We start from the raw sequence: 26,712 nt of genomic DNA on the forward strand, positions 1-26,712 counted from the left end.
ATATTTCTATTGATACCTCATCGTGCTATAAAACAGGAATCGTTTTATTTGAGTTCATGCAAAGCTGAATATTATTATAAGCATGTCTACTTAATGTTCATTTTGATTACCTATCTATATTCAAAAAGAGAATGACTGCCAACAGAGATATAACTGCATGGTTTTAGGGCCTAAACGAGAATGATCATTGGGCTCAAAATCCATCCTGGGCCTTTTGATGGCTACAAACCACATTTTCCCCACCCTAATTGAGATGTCTGGATGATACAAAACATTCAGAAAGAAAATTAAGAGCTCACATTTGCCTTTCTACTGAAGGTAACAGTGGTAGCTATTTGGTCTGATGATGAGTAAACTAATTATATAGTGAGCCTGTTTCCTACAGGCAATGTTTCCATGTAGAGACCTCAGCGTAGTGGTTCTTAATATCCCCAGATGTTGTTGGACTCATAGAACACTTGTCTACTGACCATATAGTCTTTTATGAAGCCCAAGACACTCAAGACCAAGAAAGAAATATCTTTAACATATAGACAAACTTTCAGATTAACAATGTTCATAAAAGTATGTGATAATGTGTGAATGTTTGTTAACTGGGTGTTCCCTTACCTCTGGACTCTGCTCCCGCATTGTGTTGATTCACAGGTCACTTACCACATCTCACTGCTGTGGTTTCTTTTCTTTTTTCCTCTTTAATGGGGTCCTGCAAAAATACATTATAGAGCATCTTCTACTTAAGCTCAGAATCCTGTCAAAACTCTTTTCAGTCATCTGAGGGCTCTTCTGTCAAGATAGTGATTAATTTACTTGGGTCTTTGCAACTTTACAAAAAATGAAATCCTTGAGAACCCCTTGGTGGCTGATAATTTAACTTTGGGAGCTCACATCTGTACATAGTTGGCATATCACAGATTTCAGGAGACTGTCTCCTTGCTTTTTGTGGCATATGCTTTAGTGACTGTAGTGGCATTTGCTTTGTTTCTGTATTTTCTAAAGAATTATGGCAGAAGCTTATGAATTATCATTATAATATGAATTATCTGTAACAAAAATACAGCAAACCTATGCAGGTGCACAACAGAATAACTGATAGAAAAGGGAGGATAAGGCCCCTTACACACAGCTGAATAAAATCCCACATTATCTGCTTTGAACTGGAATATATGGCAGTGTGGACTCATAACCAGTTCAAAGCAGATGTGGGATTTTCTGCCTTGATATTCTGGGTTACATGGCTGTATGAAAGGGCCCTAAGACATTTGTCTGTTAGTATCAATGAGTAGAATCGGCAAGCAATAAAGTGACTGCAAGCAGATTAGCATACTTTATTCATTCATTCACTCTCTTTGACGAATCCTTCATTTTGTGTTATCCCATCTGAAGTTGATATTAGCACTGAGAGGTGAGATCCTTGTGATTTTTCAGATATTTAGGGCTTTTGGAAGAAGATAGTGCAAAAATAATGGATTATGTATGAAATGTTAAACTGTTGTGTGTATTTTGTAAACAGTGTTTTATGTACAAAACTTCCGTGATATTTTACCTCCTGCACAGAATATTAGCCACTACTTCCAAATCAATATGTTGCATAAAATTGGTAGGTACCAAAAAAGCACTTCACAATATTTGCACGCAAAAGACCTCCCGGTCTGCACTTCTGGCAACAGTGTATTTATGGAAATTTGGTCTTGGAAAATATACAGGACATTGGACAATCCAGCAGGAAGATGTATGTACTAAATAAATAAATACACCCAGATTTTTTAATTTTTATTTTAAAAGCCACTCTTTAATCTTCATAGGAGGTGAGGTGTGATGCAAAACTGGAGATGGAATGAATATTTGTAAATAATTGTGTTTGTAAATTTTGAATTCCATGCAGAAGAGGTATTTCTAGAGTGTAGGGAAATTTTGATGTGTTCAATCCTGAATATCTGGGAAACATCACAGCTCAAAATGTATTCTACTAGAAAGAAACATATGTGCAATTCTGCACAGAAAATATCACTGTTTGCACAGAATATCCCTATGTGAAAGATCTAGCTTTCTGAGCAAAAACATTATTTTGGCTTAAAATATATTTTCTAAGTGAAACTCCCATGTAGAAGGGTTTTTAAAAAAATCAAAACTATAAATAATCATTTAAAAATGCAGGCCTCTCAAGGATTTCTTGTATTGTTTAAAAATTATTCATTCTTTCTCCCCAAAATTTACATCCTTAGGCAAAACAAGAATTTACCATGTTCCGTGCTTGTTTTGCTACTGCAAATAATGGAAGTCACATTTTGATTATCATCAAATTTTGGACAGTGGAGATTTAAAATTGTAGAGTGGGCCATCTGTCTCTGCCACAGATAAACTACCTGAATCTATACCAAGTAGTGTTGCTATTAAAGTGTCCATCCTCATATGCAGCTGCATGAGCAATTCAAGCATATGTTAAGATAAAACTCCCTCTCTTCACTTTTGTGGGTGGAGAGAAGTGATGAGTAATTGTAATTGTATTTCGTAATTTCTCTGTATGAGGAGTGGGAGAGATAAGTGCCCATCCTCATATGTGACTGCAAAAGCAATTCAAGCATATGTTATTAATTGACATATTAAAGAGACAGTGCCTTTGCATTATGGTAGGAAGTGTTTTGTACATGATAATACACAACCTGTTTCGAGGTTCATTTTTTCAAATGAAAGTCACATTGGAGGTATATTTTGTCATTTCTATTATGTAGCATTATCACTGAGATATTAGAAATGCTTTCTGAGTATGTGAATCAGCAATGCTCACTGCACAGATCAAGTTAGTATAATTATTCCTCTTTTGAAAACAGTGAAACTACATTTAGGTGCGTTTACATAAATGTAAAGCTGTATAGCTGTGAGTTCATGAAAGCTGTATAGCTGTGGGTATTACCTTCCTTACTTCAGAATATTTTTGCAAATCTTCCATGGATGGTTGAATCTTGTGCCCTATAGCTCTCAGGACCTGGAAACACTCCCTTTTCTGAAATGGCTATTGTTTTCTGTGTGCCTTTAGCATGTTGCTGATCTCTCAGTCTAAGAAATCCTTTAAAGCTTTGAAATGGTTGCTTGCAACTCTTTTAAATAATATTATTCATTTGTTTCTTCACCACCACATGCCACATGTGTCTAAGTTTGATAACTTTCCTTGCTCTGGCAGGTGTATTGGTTAACTTGTGTTACAATTCTTTAAAATCATACTTTTAATGCTTTAATCCCTATTAGTCATTCTCATTCCTCATCAAGCTATGCCTGTGAAATATCTTCAGCTCTGAAAATGCTGAAGTTATATGTTTTGTTTTGATTTGTTTTGTTTTTGATGTAATTAAAAGTCATGGGATGTCACGAGTAATATGATCCTGCGTTGCATACAAAGAATTAAAACAAGCTCATCTTTCTGCTAGTGAGGTTTTCTCTTCCCTCATAATCCGCCATATGATTTACATAATAAGAAAACTTGTACAATACGCAAATATGTCTGCCTTGGTTTGTTGCATTCGAATATGGCAACCTGAAAATAACAAAAAAGAAAAAGAAACTCTTGGTGCTTGATAACTATGGTATGGAAAGTCAGTAAGGAAAAATCTGAAGGAGCACTGAAGTATTAAAAAAGAGACAGCAAGAAAGTGTGGAAAGGAAGAAGAAACAGAGCAGAGATGGGGAGGAATAGCATTGAGGCAGGACCCAAGGGATTTCTAATCCAGGTTAAGACAACCTTGGCCAAATAGATATAGGATAGATGAAGGCAAAGAAAGTGTAAAAGGAATTAGGAAGAGGAAAAGAGGGACAGCTTTGGAATCGGAGTGGGACAAAGATGTTTCAATGCATATAAAATCAGATGCTAGTCAATTATTACTTTAAACTAATGCTTTCATTGGGTAAATTAAATTCCCATCGTCCAAACTTCCCTTGTTAAAAGATAGAAGTAGCACCTCAGATTACACATATGGAAAGTAAATTGCCATTTGAAGTAACATTATCCAGGCTTTCTTAATCAGCCTTTAGTCAAGTAATATGAAAATATTAGTTGTGTATAATGAACTCCCTGCTGTTTCTTGGGAGGGGGAGACATTTCTTAGAGCTTCTGTCAGGTTTTCCTTACTTGTGCTATACATCATGACTACATTAAACTAACTTCCTCATAAAATTCAATATGCCTAGCCATACAGCAGTGTATAATTTTTTTCATTTGTCTTTCATATTTTGTTAAGATCATAAATCCATCAGCAACATGAGCTACTTTGCAGAGGAAAGGGTTTTTGCTACTGCACTAAATGAACTCAGCAGTGACAAGTATCTTCTCTAAATCTGATAACATACAATAGACAATTGGATACATTCTTCTTTTTAAATGTATTAACTCTGCTTTCCTCTCAGCTTTCTCTGGAGGCAATTTCAAATCATCTTTTTATTCTGGAGACTTACTGATTACTCTCTTGACAATGCAAGGCTTCATGGGGCTTTCTCAATGGGGGACAAAAACAATTTCCCCAGTCAATACCTTTTCTAGGGAAGGAGTCATTGTGTCTCCACCACGGAGACAACATGCAGACTGACTCTCCCTTGATTGCATTCATACTTCCTTTGGGGAATTAGATTTGTACTTGCAAGCCTGAGAGTACTTTGAATGCCGTACTCCATGTGCACACATTTTAAGTAGGCCACCATGCACAAAATAATCCCTCCTTGACCATCCACAAAATTGTATTTTTCAAGGGATCTCCAAGAAGGAATATGAAGATGGAGGCAAGCAATGTGTGGAAAGAAAATGCCCAAAATCTTGTACTGGAAGAGTTTGCCATCTCCAGTTCTTTTAATATTTGATAGCTTTAGTATACTCAGGAATTGAAGTTTTGTCTCTTTTGTATAAAGTCTATACTTTTTGTGCATTCTCTTATTTCTTTTTTTGTATTCATTTTGCGGGATATTGTACATGAGGCAGGGCATTGTGGGCAAGCATACATGTGCTGAGTTGTTTGTTCAGCTCCACAGTCACACAAGGTGGAGGATTCCTCCAGGTAGTGCCACCTTGCCAAGTTGTCTTTTGATCTGCCCACTCCACTTTTGAGTCTGTTCAGGGACTTCCAAGTTGCCCATTCCTGGTTTGCCCCTGGAGGAAGACCCTCATGGGGGGCCATCCAGTTAGAATTGCCAGGTTTAGCTGCCCAGAGAGACACCCTTGCTGCTGCTGGAGGAACATCAAGAGGAGTGGTGGTTCTCCTGAAGCCCTTCCTTGACTTGAGTCTGGTGGGAGGAGGCTGATAGTCATGCAGTGGGTGGCTTTCACAATGTTCAACCTTATTGAAGAGGTAATAGTCTCCGTCTGAGAGTGAGAAAACATCAGAGTGCATTTGAAAAGTTTCATACTTTTGCTCATATAAAGGACAACAGAAAAATAGAACTATTTTTAATGAGTTGCCTTATCTTCTACTCCCGGAAAAAGGTGGTGTGCAAATAAAATAAAATAATCAATTTGAAAGCTAGAAACCGCAATGTGATAATGCTGGTAAATCCATTCTATTGTAAAGGTGCTTAACCCTATTCCCAAAATATATTCTGGCTAAAATGCTGAGAGGATTCATCAAGGTATACGATGAAGTACAGTAAATAAAATCCTACTGGCATCAAAGCCACCACCCTCCATTGGCAGAGGGACTACAACTTTTAGACTACTGAAATGTACTTATATTAGCTGCTTTGGGGGGCTTATTTGATCTACAAAGTCAAAATATGCTTTGATTGATGGCCTGCTTCCTTCCAGACTCAATGCAAAATACTGGTTGCACTTTTACAGTCCTGTAGTGGACTTCACCGCCTGATCTGAAAGAAATCCAATAAGGACCATGCCCCAAATCCTTGATCTTAATATTATACCACTAATTATAGGCTGAATGTGAAAGACAGACTTTCTGGTAGTAATGCTACAGTTTTAGAATAATTTGGCCTGATAGAGATCCATCAATCATGCCCATCATCTCAATCCTTTTTAGAAGTCACTGAAGTTATTTTGACATACTTTCAGTGTGCGATTTTGATTCCTGCTGTTACTGCCAGCTTCTGTTGTAATTCTTGTCATATCTACTGTTTGTTTTACATTGTTTTTATCCAGTTGCTTGTATTTGTTGATTTTTGTGATTTCTTGTTTTCAAACAAAAGGTAAGGCATTCACTGCAAAACAGCAGGATCAAAGTAAATATTGCTGAAATATGTAATGTTTTTGAGACCAACTCGATTGAGGTGGATAATGTTTGTATGCTTAGATGTCATTTGTCCCTTTCACTTACCTTAGCTGGTCATAATGGCAAATAGCAATCCCAGGAGCTTCTAGGATAATTATACATTAAAATGCTGTTGAAAAGGGCTGCCTATCTTGGACCAGAAATATCCCCCCTCCCCCCCCCCCAGAAGTTGACATGATCTTCTTAAAGGCTGTACTTTGCATAGCTATGAAACATATAAACTAAATTGGTTCAGCCACAATCCTGTATTTGTTTTATTCCCATAGAACAGAGTTCCACCAGTATGTTTGCTTGTTCAGTTGTTTCCTCTGAAATTGACAATTGTTGCTCTTTCTAAATAAACACAAGGATTTTTGTAATTTTTACAAAAAAACAACCTAAAGGAAAATGAATGCAACAGATGGATCATGTTTTATTACAATTAGGAGTAGCAGATGCTGTTTGGACTAACATGTTGTCTGTCATGTAAACAAAACTAGAAGGTTGCTCACAAGGAGCATTATAAATTATATTCAGACATCATGATGCTGGATAACACTTCTTTGAATTTATAGCCACTTTATATGGCAAAAAAAAACAACAGTTTTCCTGCTTAGATGGTGGAATGGAATGGAATGTATGAACCATTTTCAGTGACTTTTTAAGTTGTGCTTAACTTGTGTGTTTACACATTAACGCCTGTTCAAGTCAACTAGATCACATGCTGAACACTTGTCTAGAACACTTGTCTAGGTCTTCTACCAGTTATTTTAATGCCAGCATGGAAGTGCTAAGTCTGATCACAACAGAGGAGGTCCCTTAATCTTTTCCCCATCAACTGTTTCCTCAGTCATGATTTTCACAATTCTGACTATGAATATTCTGTTCTCAGCATTAGATGCATCATAACTAACCAGTGATATCAATGTCAACATCAGCACTTTGAAATGTGCCAGTCTCTTACCGGGCACAATTCAAAGTGCTAGTTATTATCTTTAAAGTCCTAAACAGTTCAGGTCCAGGCTGTTTGGTCAACTGCATCCCCTTGTACAAACCTGCCCAGGATCCGAGATCTTCAGGAGAGGTCCTTCTCTTGGTCCATCATATCTCACACATGGTTGGTGGGAATGAGAGACAGGGCTGTCCTTCTCAGTAGCTGCTTCTCCCCTCTGGAACTCTCTGCCCAGGGAAGCGAGAATGGCCTCCTCCCTGCTGCCCTTCAGGCAGCAGGATAAAACCTTTTTTTTTCCAGACAAGCTTTTAAAGATGAGAGTGTTTAAGATCTAGTTGGGGGAAACTGTAGTTCTTAACTGTTTTGATGGGTTTTAACTGTAACTTTTTAAATACTGCTTGTGTTTAATTCTATTTTAATCTTTGCATTTTTGTATATTTTAAATTGTATATGAATGCTTTTATTAGACTTGTGCACAAATCCAGTTTAGCCGTTTTACTTCAGCCAAATCGGCTTCTTCAGCTCTAATGGGTGGCCATCAGAGGCAGTCCACCTGCGAGGCTATTTAAGCGGTCGCTTGTGGCACAATCATTCCGGGGGGTGCAATGAGGCCCCCGGGAGGATGGCGCCACTCCCCGCCTCCTTCTTTGGGCCTTGGGGGCCTTCTTTGGGCCTTGCGGGCCTTCTTTGGGCTTTCTTTGGGCCGCCCGAATCCTCTCAGCATTTTAGCCAGAGTGCCCGACGCAGGCTCCGGAAGGCACTCCAGAGCCCGCGTCGGCCCTTCCGGTGGGCTGGACAGGCCTTCTGGAGCTCGCGTCGGGCACTCCGGAGCCCGCATCAGCCTTTCCAGTGGGCTGGGCGGGCCTTCCAGAGCCCGCACTGGGCCTTCTGGAGCCCATGTCGGGCACTCCGGAACCCGCATCGACCTTTCCGGTGGGCTGGGCGAGCCTTCTGGAGCTTGTGTTGGGCACTCTGGAGCCTGTGTTGGCCCTTCCGGTGGGCTGGGCGGGCCTTCTGGAGCCCGCTGCCATCTGTTGAAAGCAAAGCAAGTGGGGTTTATTTGTCTGTGGAATAATGTCCAGAGTGGGAGAAAGAGCTCTTGTCTGTTGGGAGGCAGGTGTGGATGTTGTAATTAATCACCTTGATTAGCATTTAATGGCCCTGTGGCTTCAAGGCCTGGCTTCCTCTTGCCTGGGAGAATCTTTTTTTGAGAGGTGTTAGCTGTCCCTGATTGCTTCCTGTCTGGATGTCCCCTGAGTGTTGTTCTTTATTTAGGCTTTTCCTTAATCCCTCCTTATTATCCAACATTTTCGCTTATCCAACGCTTTTATTTTTCAGTGATTGGTTTTTTTGGGGGGGCACCAAAATTTCTGTTCGCCTATACTTGAAAATTACCTTGGACCTGCTCTGGTGGCCATTACAGCAGAGGCCCAGCTGTCATGTTTTCCCATCCATAACAGGACCACATGACAGCTGATCACGGCTCCCCCTCCCCCATTTGACATCACAGTTGCATCTTCAGTGTATTTTTGGCTTGGCTTCTGGCTTGGCCTCTCTCGAATCTTTTAAATTTTCCTTTATTTTCTTGATTATTTTTATTTAGTGGGACTGATTGGGAGTTGGGAATGTGCAGGATGGGTGGGTGGGGTGAGCATTTGGGGGCTTGGAGAGGCACAATCTCTCAGGTATCATGCTCAGCAAAGATATTCTAGAAGTTGTAATTCAAGAAATTAATTACACAGAGCTCTATATAGACTTCTCTGAAATAGCAGGTCAGGCTTTAGCTGCTGTTCTGGAGGTGGGATGAGCTTGGCCCAAGAACAAGGAAAACAAATTTGAGGGGGAAATGAACAGGATCTAAGAGCTCCAAATCAAATAAGCAATCAGAGTGAGGACAGAGGGTTGAGTTCCTTCTTGAGTAAGGAAACAGGAATGTTTTTACAGCCAAGTGGGAATCACTGTTTAAGACAACAGTATTGCAAAAATACTGCAAAACTCAAAAGTAGACACGAGGTCAGAATTAATTCAAAATCCAAGGCAGTTGGCAAGGAGCAGGCTATATCTTCAAGACGCGAAACACTTTTTATTGGTCAGCTAACTGGCCTTATCAAAATACACAATGTAAAGAAAACAAACAGTATACATCTAGTCCAAATAAAATATTAATATTAATATACATTTATAAAAGGAAAAGGTGGAAGAGGCCAATTGGTAGCCAAATATACCTTAATCCTAAGTATAGCTATTAGGTGACCTTGTCCCCCTTACACTATATACCAATCTGATCAATATTCTCTAATCTCCTTTTAGATGCTTTATAAAGATAAAGAGAAACTTTTGATTTTAAGAAGGAGCTAGAATCAGCTAGTAAAAATTTAATTTTGGCTGAATTATTCCAAGTAAAAGGCCATAAGTGTTGTTTCTTATCTTTTTGGTACAGACAGCAATTATCTATATATATAAATGAGTGATGGCATCACGGCGACTCACAAAACAACAAAACTAAAGGCCCCCCAACTTCGAAATTTGACAACACAACCCATCATCCATGCCTCTAGGTTGATACAACAAAAAGAAAAGAAAAATAAACTCCTAATTAGAGGGAAAGGAATAATTGTTTTTATCCAATTGCTGCCAGTTACAGGGCTAATCTCTGCCCACTTGGTCTCCTAGCAACCAACTCAGCCGAGGGGACAGGCAGACTTAGGCCTCTCTTAGGCCTCTTCCACAGATTATCTAATTTGTTTTTATCCAATTGCAGCCACTCCATGCCTTAGAGGAGTCTACGGACAACGCCGGCTCTTCGGCTTAGAAATGGAGATGAGCACCAATCCCTAGACTCAGACACGACTGCACTTAATGTCAGGGAAAACCTTTACCTTTTACCTTAACTACCACCTATTCCTCAATACTTTATTTCCCATACCACCATACTTCGCCACAGCAACGCGTGGCCGGGCACAGCTAGTGTAATATATGGTTCAAATTTTCAACATCAGGGACACCGCAGATACAGTCTTTCTTCAAGTGGGATCTGATTAAATCTACCATGTCTCTCCATTGATTCCATTTGTTTAAATTTGACCTTTATAAAAGTAATTTTAGGTGTCTTGGCATATTAACTTTAAAGTAAAGCACCCACTGTAAGTTTTGTTTAAAATGACCTAATCACTTCAAGGAGCCTGTGTTTAATAGATTTGCTGTCTTTCTGCGCTTCAATATCTAAAATCCTTTGAGTTACCAACCTTTTTTCAGCACCCCTGTTGTGACCTAAGGAAGAGATTTGTAATGCACAAGTACAGCAACAGCCAGAAAAATTGAAATATATGAAGCCAGAATCGTCCAGTACAGACAAAATCAACTGTTTCAATCAGACCAAAGACGGTTCTACCAGAGTCTGAATCAAACAACAGACACAGTAACCATAAAGCCAGAGAAAACTGCAACAACGAAGTTCTGGAAAGAGCTTTGGGAAAATAATAAGAACTACAACAAAAACGCTGGGTGGATAAAGGAGTTTGAAGGAAAATTCTCACATAACAAAATGGAAAAGATGGAAATAATAACTGAAATGATCAGCAAACGAGTGCAAAAAGTCAAGAACTGGACATCGCCTGGTAGTGATCAACTTCATGGATTTCGGCTCAAATATCTGATTAGTTTATATGGAAAAATGGCCCAACAATTTGATGAGATGCTGCAGAAAGGAAGTATTGGTGAATAGCTAACAACTGGAAGAACATACCTGATACAAAACGATCCAGCAAAAGGAGCAGCACCAGGAAACTACAGCCAATAACTTGTCTGCCCAGTATGTTTAAACTACTGACTGGCATCATAGCTGACAGAATTCAAGACTATCTTGAAGAAGAAAAAATATTGCCAGATGAACAGAAAGGCAACAAACGGAAAAGCAGGGGCACAAAAGACCAATTATTAATTGACAAAATGATTCTGGAGAACTGTAAAAGCCGAAAAGCTAATCTTCATATGATGTGGATTGACTACAAAAAGGCCTTTGACTCACTCCCACACAGCTGGATCATCAAGTGCCTGGATGCCATCGGGATTTGTAAGAACGTTGGCACCTTTATTGAAAACATGATGGAGCACTGGAAAACTGAACTGTTTGTTGGAAATGAAAGCTTTGGACTTGTCAACATCAGAAGAAGAATTTTCCAGGGAGACTCACTGTCCCCTCTGCTTTTCATTGTTGCCATGATCCCTCTGTCAACAATCTTACAAAAAACAAATCTCGGCTATCAAACATCTATGAAATCTCACAAAATTTCGCATCTGATGTACATGGATGACCTGAAGCTGTATGGGAAAACACAAACTGAAATCCAGTCTCTGGCTAACACTGTCTGAATTTATAGCACTGATATCAGCATGGAGTTTGGTTTGGACAAATGTTCGACAGTGGCATTGAAGATGGGAAAAATCATTGAAAGTGAGGGCATAAATATGCCTAATGGCCAAACAATAAAGTGTCACCAGCCAGAGGCCTATAAATATCTGGGCATATTACAGCTGCACAACATCAAGCATGAACATGTGAAAACTGTGGTCAGCAAAGAATACACACAAAGGGTCAGAAAAATTCTCAAAAGCAAGCTCAATGGAGGCAACACCATCAAGACCATAAACACCTGGGCCATACCTATCATAAGATATACTGCTGGCATCATAAACTGGACACAGGTGGACCTGGACAATTTGGACAGAAAAACATGAAAACTCATGACCGTTCATCATTCACTGCACCCTCGGAGTGATGTTGACAGCTATATCTGCCTAGAAGATCTGGTGGCAGAGGACTCTTGCAAGTAAAACAAGCAGTCAAAGAAGAAGAACATGCCCTGGCAGAATATGTAAAGCAAAGTGAAGAACCTGCTTTGGTTGAAGTCAAAAATCAGAAACTCCTCAAAGCACAGCAGACAAAAAACCAGTACAACAAAACCGCACTACAAACTAGAGCTGACAGCTGGCACAACAAAACATTGCATGGAAAGTTCCTTGACAAAATTGAAGGAAAAGCTGACAAGGAGAAGACCTGGCTATGGCTCACGAATGGGACACTGAAGAAGGAGACAGAAGGCCTGGTCCTTGCAGCCCAGGAGCAAGCCATCAGAAAAAAAGGCAATTAAGGCCAAGATCGAAAAATCAGCTGATAACCCAAAATGCAGACTGTGCAAGAAAGCTGACGAAACCATTGATCATATCCTCAGCTGCTGTAAGAAAATCTCACAGACAGACTACAAACAGAGGCACAGACATCACAGTTGTGGAAAAGAAAAAGGTTTGGTTCATTGATGTCGCCATACCAGGTGACAGTTGCATTGACGAAAAACAACAGGAAAAACTCAGCCGCTATCAGGACCTCAAGATTGAACTTCAAAGACTCTGGCAGAAACCAGTGCAGGTGGTCCCGGTGGTGATGGGCACATTGGGTGCTGTGCCAAAAGATCTCAGCCAGCATTTGGAAACAATAGACGTTGACAAAATTATGACCTGCCAACTGCAAAAAGCCACCTTATTGGGATCTGCACACATCATCCGAAAATACATCACACAGTCCTAGACACTTGGGAAGTGTTTGACTTGTGGTTTTGTGAAACGAAATCCAGCATATCTCTCTTGTTTGCTGTGTCATACAATGTCGTTGTGTCAATAATAATACCTTTATTCATATGTATTATAGGGAATAATTTGAGGAATAATTTAGGGAATAATTTGATGAAACAAAAATTCAATGTTTTGGCTTTACTACTAAGGTTTCTTCCACACAGCAAAATAAAATCCCACATTATCTGCTTTGAACTGGAATATATGGCAGCGTGGACTCAGATAAACCAGTTCAAAGCAGATATTGTGGGATTTTCTGTCTTAATATTTTGAGTTATATGTCTGCGTGGAAGGGCCCCAAGTCCTGTGGTTGCTCAGCTTCAACCTACTTGAAGATCAAATTCTTAAAGTTTCAAGGCTTCCAGTTGTCATTGTGAAGGATGTATTCCATAGTGTGATGCCCTGTGGAATAATATCTGCTCTTAGCAAATACTGGTGTGCGGGTGTGGTTCCAGTGGGAGCTTTGCTCTGTAAGAGCAAATTTTATACTTCCAGAAACATCAGCCAAAACATATCTTAGAAAAATGACTCATTCTTACTTCCCCTTGTGCCCTGTGTTTTCAAGGAGTATCTTACTGCCTGCAGCTCACTTTTTGAAAAACAAGTCTGCTAATGTTGAGTGGCACTGTATTTTTTTTGACAATGGTAATTAATTGCTGAGCAAATTAGTGACTGTAGCATATACAAACAAAACATTTTTATGTTTTTTTCATTCCCTTCACTGATGAGTTACTCTTCAATCATGTTTTTTTCTGTTCTTCACTGACATTTTGTCTGAAGCAGTAACAAGAATTGCACTCCTCCTTCCTTCATCTCCTGTTAATCAAAATAAACACACTTTTCCCCATTAGAGCATATTGAACACTACTGAAAAGCAGAATCCAGCAAAAATTGAGAGTGCTGTAAATCAAAATGATGGATGTTTCCATAAGTCGCAACATTGGCACAAAATCAGCTTTCTGCATGAATCCAGTGTTATGATTGGGGAATAATTTCCCTTTCCTAAGTATAAGACTGCTTTCTGATTTGTTTCAGGATGATAGAAGATAATGTGTTTTGCTAAGACCATTACAATTAATCTTCAGGCAATCAAATGAACAAAACTCTCCAGGAAGTATCCATGTGAGCAGCTAGCTGAACACAGCCTATTTGTGGGGACATGACAATGCCAATTCAAGTAGGCAGAAAAAACAGTGGGTTTATCATGATCTTTTTAGACTCCCATTCATGGATAGTGTTTGGCTTGTTTGATGTCAGAGTGAATATATACAGTCTGCTACCTTACACTGAGTGAAAACATCCTACCCAATGGACTGTGTCCAATGATTGTGCTGGGGACCCACAAGTTGAGAACCACTGTTCTAGGTAGTATAAGTTCATAGATGCCAATGATGTGTCCATTAGTTATGTCTAGCAAATACATAACTATTCATTTCAGTGGGTTTCTGTAGGCAAGACTGAGCCTAGTATTCTCTACTCTGACTAGTGACGTTTGGCTTCAGACATTGATCCCATTCCCAATGTTAAGAATTGAACCCATAAACCCTTTTATGCAAAGCAAGTGTTTGATCACCCTTCTCTAAACATATTTAGATGTTTCATATCATTTACAGATCACCAGTGCATTGTGCCAAATATAAATTTATCTGCCAAATATAAATTCTTCTGGTCATGCAGTGTTCCTTTTTTGAAGTGGTACTGTTATCTATAGCCTAACTCATTAGTTTACTTTGGAAATTGAAAACATAGATGCAAATTTCCCATATTAAAATGAGTATTGAAATAATTACGGTAAACTGTATACATAGGTGATACACAGAATAATAGAATAACCCCAAAAGAGAGAGCAGATGGGATTGAACTTATAGTTATTTGCCTTGCTTTGTTTATACCTGTGCAACATCTATCGAAATTTTATATATATTATTTGATATTATTTTAGTTGTCAGTTTTATGCCGCATTCTTTGTTATAGCTGGAGTTCAGTGCTACTCAGTGTTTATGACCATATAGATTGGCTTGAAAGCTGCAATTTGTCTCACTTTTCCTTTTGCTTCTCCATGGGCCCTTCCACACAGCCATATAAACCAGAATGTCAAGGTAAATAATCCACAGTATCTGCTTTGAACTGGATTATTTGAGTCCATACTGCCGTATAATCCAGTTCAATGTGAATTTTATACAGCTGTGTGGAAGGGGCCAAAATAGCAGGCCAGGTAAGAATGTGTTGGTGAGTGGCTGGCTTGTGATTCTTTTGCAAGCCAGTTCTTGTAATTGCTTGATGATTCTGTTCTTAAAACTCAGTAGGGAAATGTTATTTCCTGTGCATTCTTATTGAATAATAGTAACAGCAGCAGCAGCAGCAGCAGCAGCAGCAACAATGATACTGATGATAATAATAATAATAATAATAATAATAATAATAATAATAGTAATGAGAAGAACAATAATGTTTCGATTCTCTTGTTTGCCTTGCTAGAGCGCATATTTATTCTCAGTGGAATATGTACCTGCTCTATGAAAGCAAGTTGCATGTTTAATTAAAAATGCCATGCTTTTACCCAGTATTAAGCAGCAGATTGTTTGGAGCCTAAGTGGGTCAGACATTGTATTGAGCAATTGTACTTCATCTTTAGCCATCTGGCAGCATGAATCAATGTCAGCTGGATGCAAATGGAATACTGCAGAGGTGACCTTGGTGACAGGACTGGATCATGAAGAGCCATCTGTAAGAAGCTACCTGCATTTAGAAATATGTATTTTCAATGAAGCTGGAAGAAACCCACAGCTTTGATTTCCAAGTTCTATGGACACATAAATTTACATTTTTTTTCCTGGTGAGCTTGGTAACAAGAATATGAAGTCTTAGAGAGAGATTTCTGATTTCTTTTTTGCTTATAAGTGGATTGTAATTCTCAAGAATTCAAGAAAATAAAACTTGAAGAACATTTTGCCATAAGTAAAAATTGTAACTGGAATAGGGTTACCTTTAATACCTGGAAAGAGTGGGCTAAGAGAGGACAGGGTGGGCAAAGGGATTAGATCGCATTCTGTAAGGATGGAAGAAAAAAGTAATTGAGATGATTAGAAGGATTTAAAATATTCCACTGGATAATGCTGATCAAATGAGGAAGGAAAACTGGTGAGGATTTAGGACAAAAGTAGTGAAGATCTAAGGAGATTCCACTTAAACATTAGAGAGAACATTCTGACAGTAAGAGCTTTTTGATAAATACTTTGCCTTGGAGTGTGGTGGAGACTTATTCCTTGAAGATTTTTAAACAGAGATCAATAACCCCTCTTAAGGATGCTTTGATTGTGGATCTGTGCATGGTAGACAATTGGAGCAGATGGCCCTTGTGTTTTGTTCCAATTCTATTATTCTGTGAAATACAATTGCTAATCCTAGCTGAAATAGACCTGTGGAATCAGTGTAATGTAATGTAAATGTGGTCTTAACAAATTCTGCTTAATTGAATGGGTCTACTCCAATGAGGACTAATAATTGACTTTAGGCTGAAATTTGGAACATTAGGGTGGGAGAATCAGAGACTTAGAAATTGGTGGGGGGAGGTGGCAGTGAATTTATGTGACAGTTGATGATACTGGAAAGAAGGATAGTTAGATTTTGAGAGCTGTCCAAAATGTTTTATCCCATTGAGCACAGCTAGCACTCATTTAAAATACCTCATTAATTTGAGATATCCATTTTGGTCTCCCTGTTGCTTAGAAAAGCTAATCAATATTACAGGTGATAATGCATTGAAATCCATTCATTCAGGTAGACTGCACACTAATATTTTTACTCTTATTGTGTTACTGTTTATTTTCATAATTCCTCTGAACAAAGTCAGTGATAATATTTTAAGTATTTATCCACATTTAAAATGACTGCTCTAGCTGATGTGAACATTGACTTATCAGGTAACAGATAGGGGTGCTGGTCTCTCACTATAACTAATGTCCCACTGATTGCCATTCAAAGTTTTCAGCAGGAAAAAGGATTTGCTCATTCTGTTTAACTATTTGTGCTGCACTTGGGATTTCCTCCCCTCCTGACTATGTTGGCTTGATTTTTCAAGAAAAGATATTTAGGGGGGAAAACAAGCAGTTCACTTTTACTTCCATCATAAGCCTTGCATTTTGCATTGAGAAGTTTAATAACATATTGGACATTGAACCCCAGAACCCATGAAGATTCAAATTGACATTTAGTCAATGGATGATGTTACCAAGGAGTCAGAAGATGACACAGTTTGGTTATAAATACTGTGAATCTCATTTGGAACATTTGCTTATGTCTAGAAGTAGAATAAAAATTAGACTTTCTTGATGTTTTAGAGTTTTTTATGCCTATTTTATAAAACAGATTTTTCTCATAGTGGTATAAGTATGCTTGTTCTATTTTGCCTTTTACTAATATAATATAAGGATCTGTGCAATATGAAACCACACAGGCAGCATTACTGGCCTATTGATTCATCCCGTGCTGAATCCAGAAGAGGGGTAATATCTCTTGGCTAATTATGTTATGAATATTATGAAACTGTGTGTAGTAAAACCATTCACATATGTTCATGTAAATTGCTCTCTGAGGAAAAGAGCCAGGAACAAGTCATATATCCTCTTTAGTTAATATGAAATTGTATGTTCTATAGCTTGCTTTATTTTTAGTTATTTTACATTGCTTCAAATATGCTGTAGTTTATTTTAGGATTTCAGAGCTCGCCTTATCATCTGCATGAAGGGGAAATACATTATTTGAAAACAATACATAGACTATGTTCAGTGATCTAAACAGAGTTTAGACATTGAAAGGAAAACACAAAATTAGCAACTTGGTAAAAACATCAGTGATGCTCTGGAGATCAAACAAATTCCAGGGAGAAATTATGTTAAAATTTTGTAAGTCACAAGAGCCAGCATGGTGTAGTTCTTTGAGCATAGGACTGGGAGATTAGTGTTCAAATCTTCGGCCACAAAATGTGACCCCAAGAAAGTAATGTTGTTTCAGCCCTAGAGAAAGGCCAAGGCAAACCTCTTCTGAACAATCTTGGCAAAAAAACCCCTCTGTGATATGGTTATGTGTGGGTTGTCATAAGTCAGAAATGTCACGGAGATGTATAACAACAATATTGGCCCTTTTATAAAATGTATGTCTCTGAAGATTTGCATCACTGTATTCCTAAGGCTAGAAATATTTTTATTGCATTTTCCAGAATTCTTCAGCCAATTTGCTCATCATAGTGGAAGTTGCATTCCAAAAAACTAATTTTCTCAAGTTCTGCTGTTTCATTTTGATTTTTGTTTCTGTCTTGGTATTTTGTTTCTTTGTTTATTGCTGGTCTGCTTACTGACTTTCAGATATTGATGTTCTGCTTTGATAACATACACGTAGAAATTCATATTCACAGAATGTAAGGAAACCTCCAGCTCAAAAGAACTGAGTTGAGAATTGTTTTTCTTGAGCTTCCATAGAAAATCCCACCCCTTGTAAAAAAAAAGCTAGACAATTTCTTTGATTAGTTTTCCTAACTTGAAAGCTAAGAGAATCATATATTATAATATTGCAAAATTTAACAAAGGAGTGAAGTTTTTTGTTAGGTGCTCCTCTTTCTACCCTTCAAATATATGCAGTAACAGATCAAATGTCTTTGAATTGAGTGTCTGTTCTTCAATTTGAGACTTTGGTGACTTTGGGATGCTGTGAAGCAGACATTTTAACATTTCCCTGCATGCAAAAATGGGTAGACTTCTAAACTATGCAGCCTTGCTTACTGACATTAAACCTTGCAAATTCATTTTGTGTCACAGAACATTCTGCTAGTGTGAACAGTTAATCTTGTAGTGTACTCAGTTTTTCCCCCAAATCATGTCTGATGTGTTTTCAGGGGAACACCATTGATACTTATGTGTAATTTTCTACATGGATTATCTTACAATTTATAAATGTGTTGAGAATATGAATCCACATCTCGTTAGTTCTTTATTTAGTTGTCTACTCACTCATAAACTCCATTCTGCTTGTTGGGACATATTGCCAGAAAACTGTGTAAATGGCACTCGCAATCTCCTTATTTCAAATTGCTTCAGCTTGAAAGTGTGATACAGCTAAATTATTGTGCATTTGGGCAATACAAAAATCAAATCTTTCCAGTTAGAAAAAATATATATACATTGTAATGTAAGTTGTCTTTGTCAGTTTTGTTACTAAGCTACATTTTAGGGTTTTCCCTCACAAAAAATAGCACATGTTAAGCAATGTATTCATATTGTTTATTTTTATTTATTTATTTCAAATATTTCTATCCCGCCCTTCTCACCCGGAGGGACTCAGGGCGGCGTACAATTGGTCTAGTCAATTAGTATTTCCATTCTGATACTTCCGGTATTTTGTGTCACTGTGAAATTTGTATCAAGGTTGCCAAAATATTTGTTAAAACGTAGCCTTCTGCCAGTTTTCTATCATGTTTTTACTCAAAGTACTGCCAAGAATGGGATTTTAGCTATTAATATCCTTTGGCTATTCCTGGAGAAGTATTATTTCCTTACTTAGTTGTCCTTGACTTTAGCCATAAAAGGGGCAGGGGGCAACCTTTGCTTTAGCAACTCAAATGATGGATGGATTTATCTTCTGCTCTAAAGGCAATATCTTTGTTCCCAAAAAAATGATTGCATCTTCGTTGATATATATGTTTATAATGTGGAAAAAAACACTGTTCTGTTTGGATCAGTTAGAAGGGGCAGAGAGGTTTCATTGCCTGATCCATGTGCCAACCAGAGAGCAGATGAAGTAGTGTTATTAAGTTGCATGAATTGGGGGAATAAAAGGGTGGAATGATGGAGGGGGGAGATGTTACTGGCTTTTGTGAATAAAAATGTCATATTCTAGTCTAGAGTAATTGCTATTCACCTAAAATTGAAACGATCCTTGGTTTTGTTTTAAAGAGCATAGAAGAACCAGAAGTAGAGGAGGAAAAACAGAAGTAGAAATGGAGTATGAGACTAGTGAAAGTGAGTGAAACATTTGCCTTTCTTCTCTAGTAAAACTAATACCTCTCATTTTATCCATATTTATAGGAACCCTAACATAACAGTCATTGATTCATCCAACCCTCCCATTCCAACATACCTTTGCATGCTTTAGTCACTGAAGATCTCTCTTGATAATTAAGTGAATATTATCACTATTTAATCATTTTCCAATTGAGAAACCTGTATTGCAACTCCCATTGCCTGCAAATTTCAACTCTTCCATTAATTCTCCCTTTGAAGCATTGAGCTGTATAAATGATATTACTACTAATCAAGAGGGCTGTGAAGTATATGTAGAATTGCTCAGAAATATTACTCAGTTTTATACTGTGTCTTTTCAGCTGCTGAAATAGCCATCACTCTGAATTTACAGATCACATTTATAATAGGATAATGATAGCTGTCATTTTGCTATGAAAATGCTGCCATTGACTGCATCATTACAATCCCTTGTCCAGCATTTACCTAAAATGCTGAACTGCAAATTGTGAGCTCATGTCAAGTGCATATTAACATTTTCAAAATGATTGAATGAATATTTCATGAGGGATCCTGCTGGACAAATCTGATAGCAAATCCTATACAAGCAGTCCCCGAGTTACAAATGTCTAACTTACATACAACACCTAGTTACAAACAAGACAGTAGGAAATGAGAGGAAACTTAACTCTTGTAAGGGAATTTCATTTCCATAAGGGTTTTATAAGAAAACGTGCCTCCACTGAAGCCTTATCACTTGAAGTAACACAGTGAAATAAGAGACCAGACAAAATATGGAACAAAGGGCCATTTATTGACTTGTTTAAACTGCAGTCAGGAGCAGTAAAAACTAACCTGGATGGAGCAACAAAGAAATAGGTCATGATCGAGTCCAGGTGTCACACAAAGACTACCTCCTTGCCCACCTCTGGGAAACCACCTGTCCCCAAGGGCAGTCCTGACCCCATCCAATCCGGCCTGGATGGTCATTACTGGAAGGCCATTTCAGGGGCACTCCCTCCCGAGCCCCAAACCTCTGTAAGAGAAAATAGAAACCTCCCGGTCCAGCTCCAAAGGCAAAAATCCCAAGATGCCCCCAAGCCCCAAAACTTGTCAAGGCCATTCCAGGTATCCCCCTTCACCCTCATGTAGAGTGTGCCAAGGTGAACACCAATAATGTTCTTCCCCAGTTCCTGCCACTGGAAACTTAATTAGTAATGCCACCCAAACAAACTCCTTCCTTCACAATATGGGGTAGACAAAAAATCTCCTCCGTTTAGAAGAAAAATTCTTACCCGACCCGCTAAGGTGACCAGTATTCACTCATAATGTTGGGTCGCTGGATGAAGAACTGAAGCAGGAGGGAGGGGTCAGCTGCTTAACCTTCAGCCCTCCTGCCGAGACTGGTGTAAAACACCAGTCACTACATTAATTTTGGTCTCTTCATGGAGGCTTCAATGGTTTGCCCCCAGTCAAAGCAGGCAAGGTTAATTTTTGTTTCTACAAAAAGCCAAACTTTTCAAAATTGAATTATCACAGGGACAAAAACTGGGGTGAAATCTTCTGAACAGGGGCACAGACAGCAAAAGAAACTCCACAGAAATGTTCAATCTTCCCTATGCTATCCAAAACTTTTTTAAAGAACCAAACTATTTGGCTGGAGTTACACTTAAAATATGTACTTGTTCCAACTTATATACAAATTCAGCTTAAGAACCAACCTACAGAACCTATCTTGTCTCTCACCCAGGGACTGCCTGTGCATATCAATTCATAAATATGTTCAATTGAGTTCAACACGGTTTACTCCTGGAGTCAATGGGTGATACCAAAGAAAAAAGACAGAAGGAAGAAAAGATAATCCTAAAACTAAGAACAACATTAAGGCTTCAAGATTGAGCATTCACACTGTTTCCTCAACATGAGAACAGAGTATACACTAGTCACAAAAACTGAAAGAATTCAAGGACATGAAATATTGCCAAATATTGAGTCATTAAATCAGAAAATGGCTATAGTAAATATTACTGAAACATTTCCATTCCACTATTTCATTTTTTAAAGTCTCCAAGAAACTTAACAGCAGCATTTAGTGTAGAATGAAGATCAAATTATTTCATCATTAGTGATGGAGGAACCTTTCTATATTGGTGTTATGAAATTTCCATTTTTTCCTATTTGAACTTTGTTTTTTCTCATTTTGTATACATTTTCACGTGCATTTTTCTAAGATAATGCATACATGATTTCCTTAATATATGCATTTCTTCACGCATAATAACCCAATATAATAAATCTTTGGAACTTATTTTTTGTTTGTGAGCATGTATTCAACTTTATTCAAAATTAGTCATATTACATACACATACAGACATATGTATGCAAACTGTTACTCTTTATATGTATTTTATGCATGGCACATTGCTTATTTATTTATTTATTTATTTCTCACATGTATATCCCACCCTTCTCACCCGAAGGGACTCAGGACGGCTTACAACAGTGGCAACAATTAGATGCCCATACAAACCAATATAAAACAGCACATAAAACAGTTAACAGTTAAAACAGTTAAAACTATTAAAATACATTATGAATTACAAAAGATACATTTCAAACATAAAATTAGATCCGTTCATCCTCATGCTTTGCAAAATCAATAAAAATGCACATACCAAATTTAAGTCATTTTGTGTCCTCTATCAGAAAATGCAAACTAAATTATTTTCTTCTTCATTACAGTCTCTTCCCTGCTTAAAGTAGTTGACATCTGGGAAAGAGAAGACTTACGCATTTTTTATTTTTGTTTAAAAAAAAACCCAATATGATTTCTGCAAAATGCTCAATTGTCCTGTAAAAATTAATGCAAGGTTTACAGTCTGGGTAAGTTCAGTTACACTCCCAGCTGAACCTGTATAGAATTTCAACCATAATAAAATATTTTGGACAACTAAAAGAAGGAAATAGATAAACAAATGGGAAATCTCTGAGGGTAAGGTAAATTACGAACAAGAAAAGCACATGAATAAAGACTTTTTGAGATATTTATGTGAAAAGTGTATAACAGTTATAAAGAATTATTTGAAATGTCTTATAGGACAAATTCTCATGACAGCTCTTTTGTCTTTGATAATGATGATGATGGTAGTGGCAGTCATAATGGTGATTATGTTGTTTTGAAATTAAATCAGCACATTAACTTTGCTTCATAGTCCAGCACTTCAGAATTAGCAAAAAAAGAAAAGAAGTATCTTTCAGCTGCTGTGTACCCTTTAGAGAATAGTGACATCAGTGGAATGCCACCTTTTTGCAACACTGCTCTTGCATGAAAATGTAAATTAACCTTTCTGTGTATGACAAGGGAATGTGCATGCTAACAAGCACGACATGCTCAAAAGTAGAATAAATCAATGTTCTGAATCATTTTGAAAGATGTTCCTCCCTTTCCCCATTATTCCCTGGATTTGGCAAATATAATTATTGAATAGTTTCTCTGTGACTACTCATCTGTTAGCAATATACTCCTAGAGACTCCTTATTTGCCATTACTTGTCAGAGAGAGAAAAAATGACATCTCTCTCCATAATAGGAGTACATATTCTGCATTTGAGGAGGGTGTCATGTTTCCACTCTCTGATAATATTCCACACTCTGGAGAAACCTCCTATCAGAGACTACTGACTAAGCCAAAATTTGATGGTCACGTTTCTCAGTTGTAAAACTTCTTAGTGGCTTTATAAATTGAATGTCATGTTTCTGAAAGAAAGTTTGGTTTCATGAAGTTGTTGCATGTCTATATTCAGCAGACCAAATATACACAGATAAGAGCCATTTTTGGTAATGTGCAGAAGTTCTCATGCACCCCATTAAAATCATCCCTTGTTTTAACCTGGACATAAAACTGTCAAAATTCTCTAAAGGAATACCTGAGCCATTCATATGATTAGGTGGTCAGTGCAGTTACTACACTATAAGCTAAGAGTGAGTTGACTAGAAAAGAGAAGAAAGGGGAAGATTTGGCTGCAGAGACAATTGTAGGAAATGCTATGAGTTCTACATTAGGAAAGGCTTGTGATTTCCAGACTTGCATAAAGCAAAAGCAGGCAAGCTGTGTAAAGAAGGAACTTCTGCATCCCTTCATTCAGTTGAAACTCTGAGTTATTCTACAAAGGACCAACTGACCCCTTTTATCAGAAGGTTCTTGCTTCAACGAGAATCTCTGTTGTGTTCCTTTAAAGCCTCCTAAACCATTCCCTGTTGGAGCACTGGAACAAAATCCTTGTAGTCTAAACTGCCTGGTTAACATGTTTAGTCTGAATTGCTGTTGTATAGATGGTGACATTAGCCATTAGTCAGCTGCATGTGCACTGAACAGAAGAGCCCATCTAGTCCATAACCTCAGGCAGCAAAATGCCCATACAAAATGTATTAGATATCCAGACCTATGCAGTAATAGTAGAGAACATCCTGAACAAATGTCTAGTATTCTAGATTAGACACAAGGGGAAATAGTCAGTTGACCAAATACATGCCATTCAATTGCCCCAGTTTAGCAGGTGCACTCCCAAATAATCATTTGTCATCTAAACTTTTCAGCTGCTTTTAAAATGCCTCAGTTTCATTCTTCATCTATTCCCCTCTTTGTTTACAGCTCACCATATATACAATACTCATAAATCTACTTCAATGTATAAATCAACAGGCTGTTTTGGAGCCAAAATTACAGATTTCCATATGACATGTGGATAAGTCAGGAGTCATTCTGCGTAGAGGGGAAAGCAGCCACCAGGATTGCCTTGGTCATTCTCCTGCCTAAGCATTCAAAAAGGCCTGAAGCAGTGCCACAGTGGAGAGTTATGGGAGGAAGTACTTCTTTAAAGACCTCATCACATGGGGAAAATTCCCCATCGTAGAACACTTTGTCCATGCAGACAACATGGAGCCTGCTGGATCTCTTCATGTGACACACACCTACTTCTGGCAGGGCTCTGTGCTGGCTGTGAAGATGAAATGTTCAAAAAGGGGGAAATCTGAATATGGGGGACTACCTGTGTTCAGATAGTAAATCTGCATGGGAGCATGCCAGAAAGGTACACTTTCCGGCATGTGATGGGCAAGTTGGCAGTGTAGGTGATGTGGGGTGCTAGGTGATGGATTCACCCCACTGCGCCACAATTTGCCCTACTGCCCTACGGATCCCCCCACTGCCCCCTGCATCAAGGACCTCTATGTGATGAGGTCCTGAGGTTCTGCCAAGATGGATTAAAGTCCTGTCCCCATTTTACTCAGAGAAAAGAATGGTTCCTTTTTTGATAAAAGATAAAGTACAATATTCACCTTGACTTGTGTGGATTGATTTTGTCATCATAATTATTGTACAAGTCTCAAAATTCCAGTACCAAACCTGGGTCTTTATTACAAAAAAAGGTCAAGGTTTCCCCTGACATTAAGTCCAGTCATTGTCTGACTCTGGGGGTTGGTGCTCATCTCCATTTCTAAGCCAAAGAGCTTAGTTGTCCGTAGACACCTCCAAGGTCATGTGGTCGGCATGACTGCATGGAGCGCCGTTACCTTCTCGCTGGAGCAGTACCTATTGATCTACTCACATTGGCATGTTTTCGAACTGCTAGGTTAGCAGAAGCTGGAGCTAATAGCGGGTGCTCACTCCGCTCCCGGGATTTGAACCTGGGACCTTTCGGTCTGCAAGTTCAGCAGCTCAGTGCTTTAACACACTTCACCACCGGGGCTCTATTAGCTTTATTACTACCTAGATGTTTTCATGCTATCTACGCTTGCATGAGTATTTTTATGCTGTATACTCACAACGAATGCTATATACTCATTTATATTACAGCATACTTCAACTGGTGCAAATTGAATTCAATGTACACAGCTAGTTTGCAATCAATTAAATTTGCAGGAAGAGAGGAGAAGAAAGACAAAGTATTGCCCTTCCCAGTAGACTCAATCAAAAGCAAACTGCTGCAATCTCTGTTAGCTTGCCTATTTTTCCTCATGAATAACCCTTACCATTTTGTCCACACACTGATGCTGCTTGACCACATGTCTTCCCAGCTACGTCTGTGAAATGCTGGCAAGGATGCAGACATTTGTGAAATTGACCCAATAATATGTGGATTCAGTTAAACTCACTGGGATTTACCACTAGGATGATTAAATGTTCATATGAATGCATTGCTAATGCCATGATTCCTTCCCACAGAAAATACACCATGGGGTTCCTTTCAAAGCTTTTGGTCTATTTTCAAATAAAAGCATCTGTGGGTGGTAGTGTTTTTATAAAATAATGTTACTAAAGGGAGAGGGAGGAAAAAACTAAATATGAAAATGTTTTTCCTGTTAGTTCTGGTTTTAAACTACGGTTGCATTAACCTGATATTTTAATAAGCTGGTTTCAATCTCTGTCCTTTCTTTGGATAACTATTTAACATTATACTTCTAAAATAAAATAATAATCAGTATTTTTCTGCAGATATTTAGCTGCAAATCATTATAGGAGTGATATCTTGATGAATGGCCAAGAGGGCAGCCTTTTTAATGATGCCCTTTATTTTGGTTTTCACTAAATTCAGAAATCAGAGCAGAAACAAAATGACAGTCATTCTGGTTGTCTTAAATGCAAAATAATTTCACCTCACCACTGATATGCAACTAAAATCAACCAACTTTACCTAAGTATGTAAAATGGCTCCAAAAACACCCATGTTCACTTAATACAAACTAAATCTTGAGTTAGAGGAGTAATGGAAAGGTACTAGGAAAAGATTTGAATGTATTCCTAAAATATGTGGTGCATAGTAATTGTATTTCATGGTATGACCATTAGGTTTCTTACCCTTTCTCCCTTAGAGCTATTCCATCC

At 38.2% G+C, this 26,712-nt stretch overlaps 1 protein-coding gene across 2 annotated transcripts in view; it reads left to right on the forward strand.

Annotated features, from left to right (window-relative positions):
• Positions 1-26,712, forward strand: part of plcb1 (phospholipase C beta 1) — a 650,154-nt gene that overhangs the window by 596,841 nt on the left and 26,601 nt on the right. The window contains exon 32 of one of the 2 annotated variants that reach the window (XM_062969114.1): positions 19,764-19,829. The exons of the other annotated variant lie outside the window; for it this stretch is intronic. Coding sequence (XP_062825184.1) covers positions 19,764-19,805 — 42 coding nt within the window. The 3' untranslated portion in view covers positions 19,806-19,829. The remainder of the gene's footprint in view (positions 1-19,763; positions 19,830-26,712) is intronic. 2 annotated transcript variants of the gene reach the window in all.

The sequence above is a fragment of the Anolis carolinensis genome, chromosome 1 (assembly GCF_035594765.1).
Source record: "Anolis carolinensis isolate JA03-04 chromosome 1, rAnoCar3.1.pri, whole genome shotgun sequence".
NCBI classification, from domain to species: domain Eukaryota; kingdom Metazoa; phylum Chordata; class Lepidosauria; order Squamata; family Dactyloidae; genus Anolis; species Anolis carolinensis.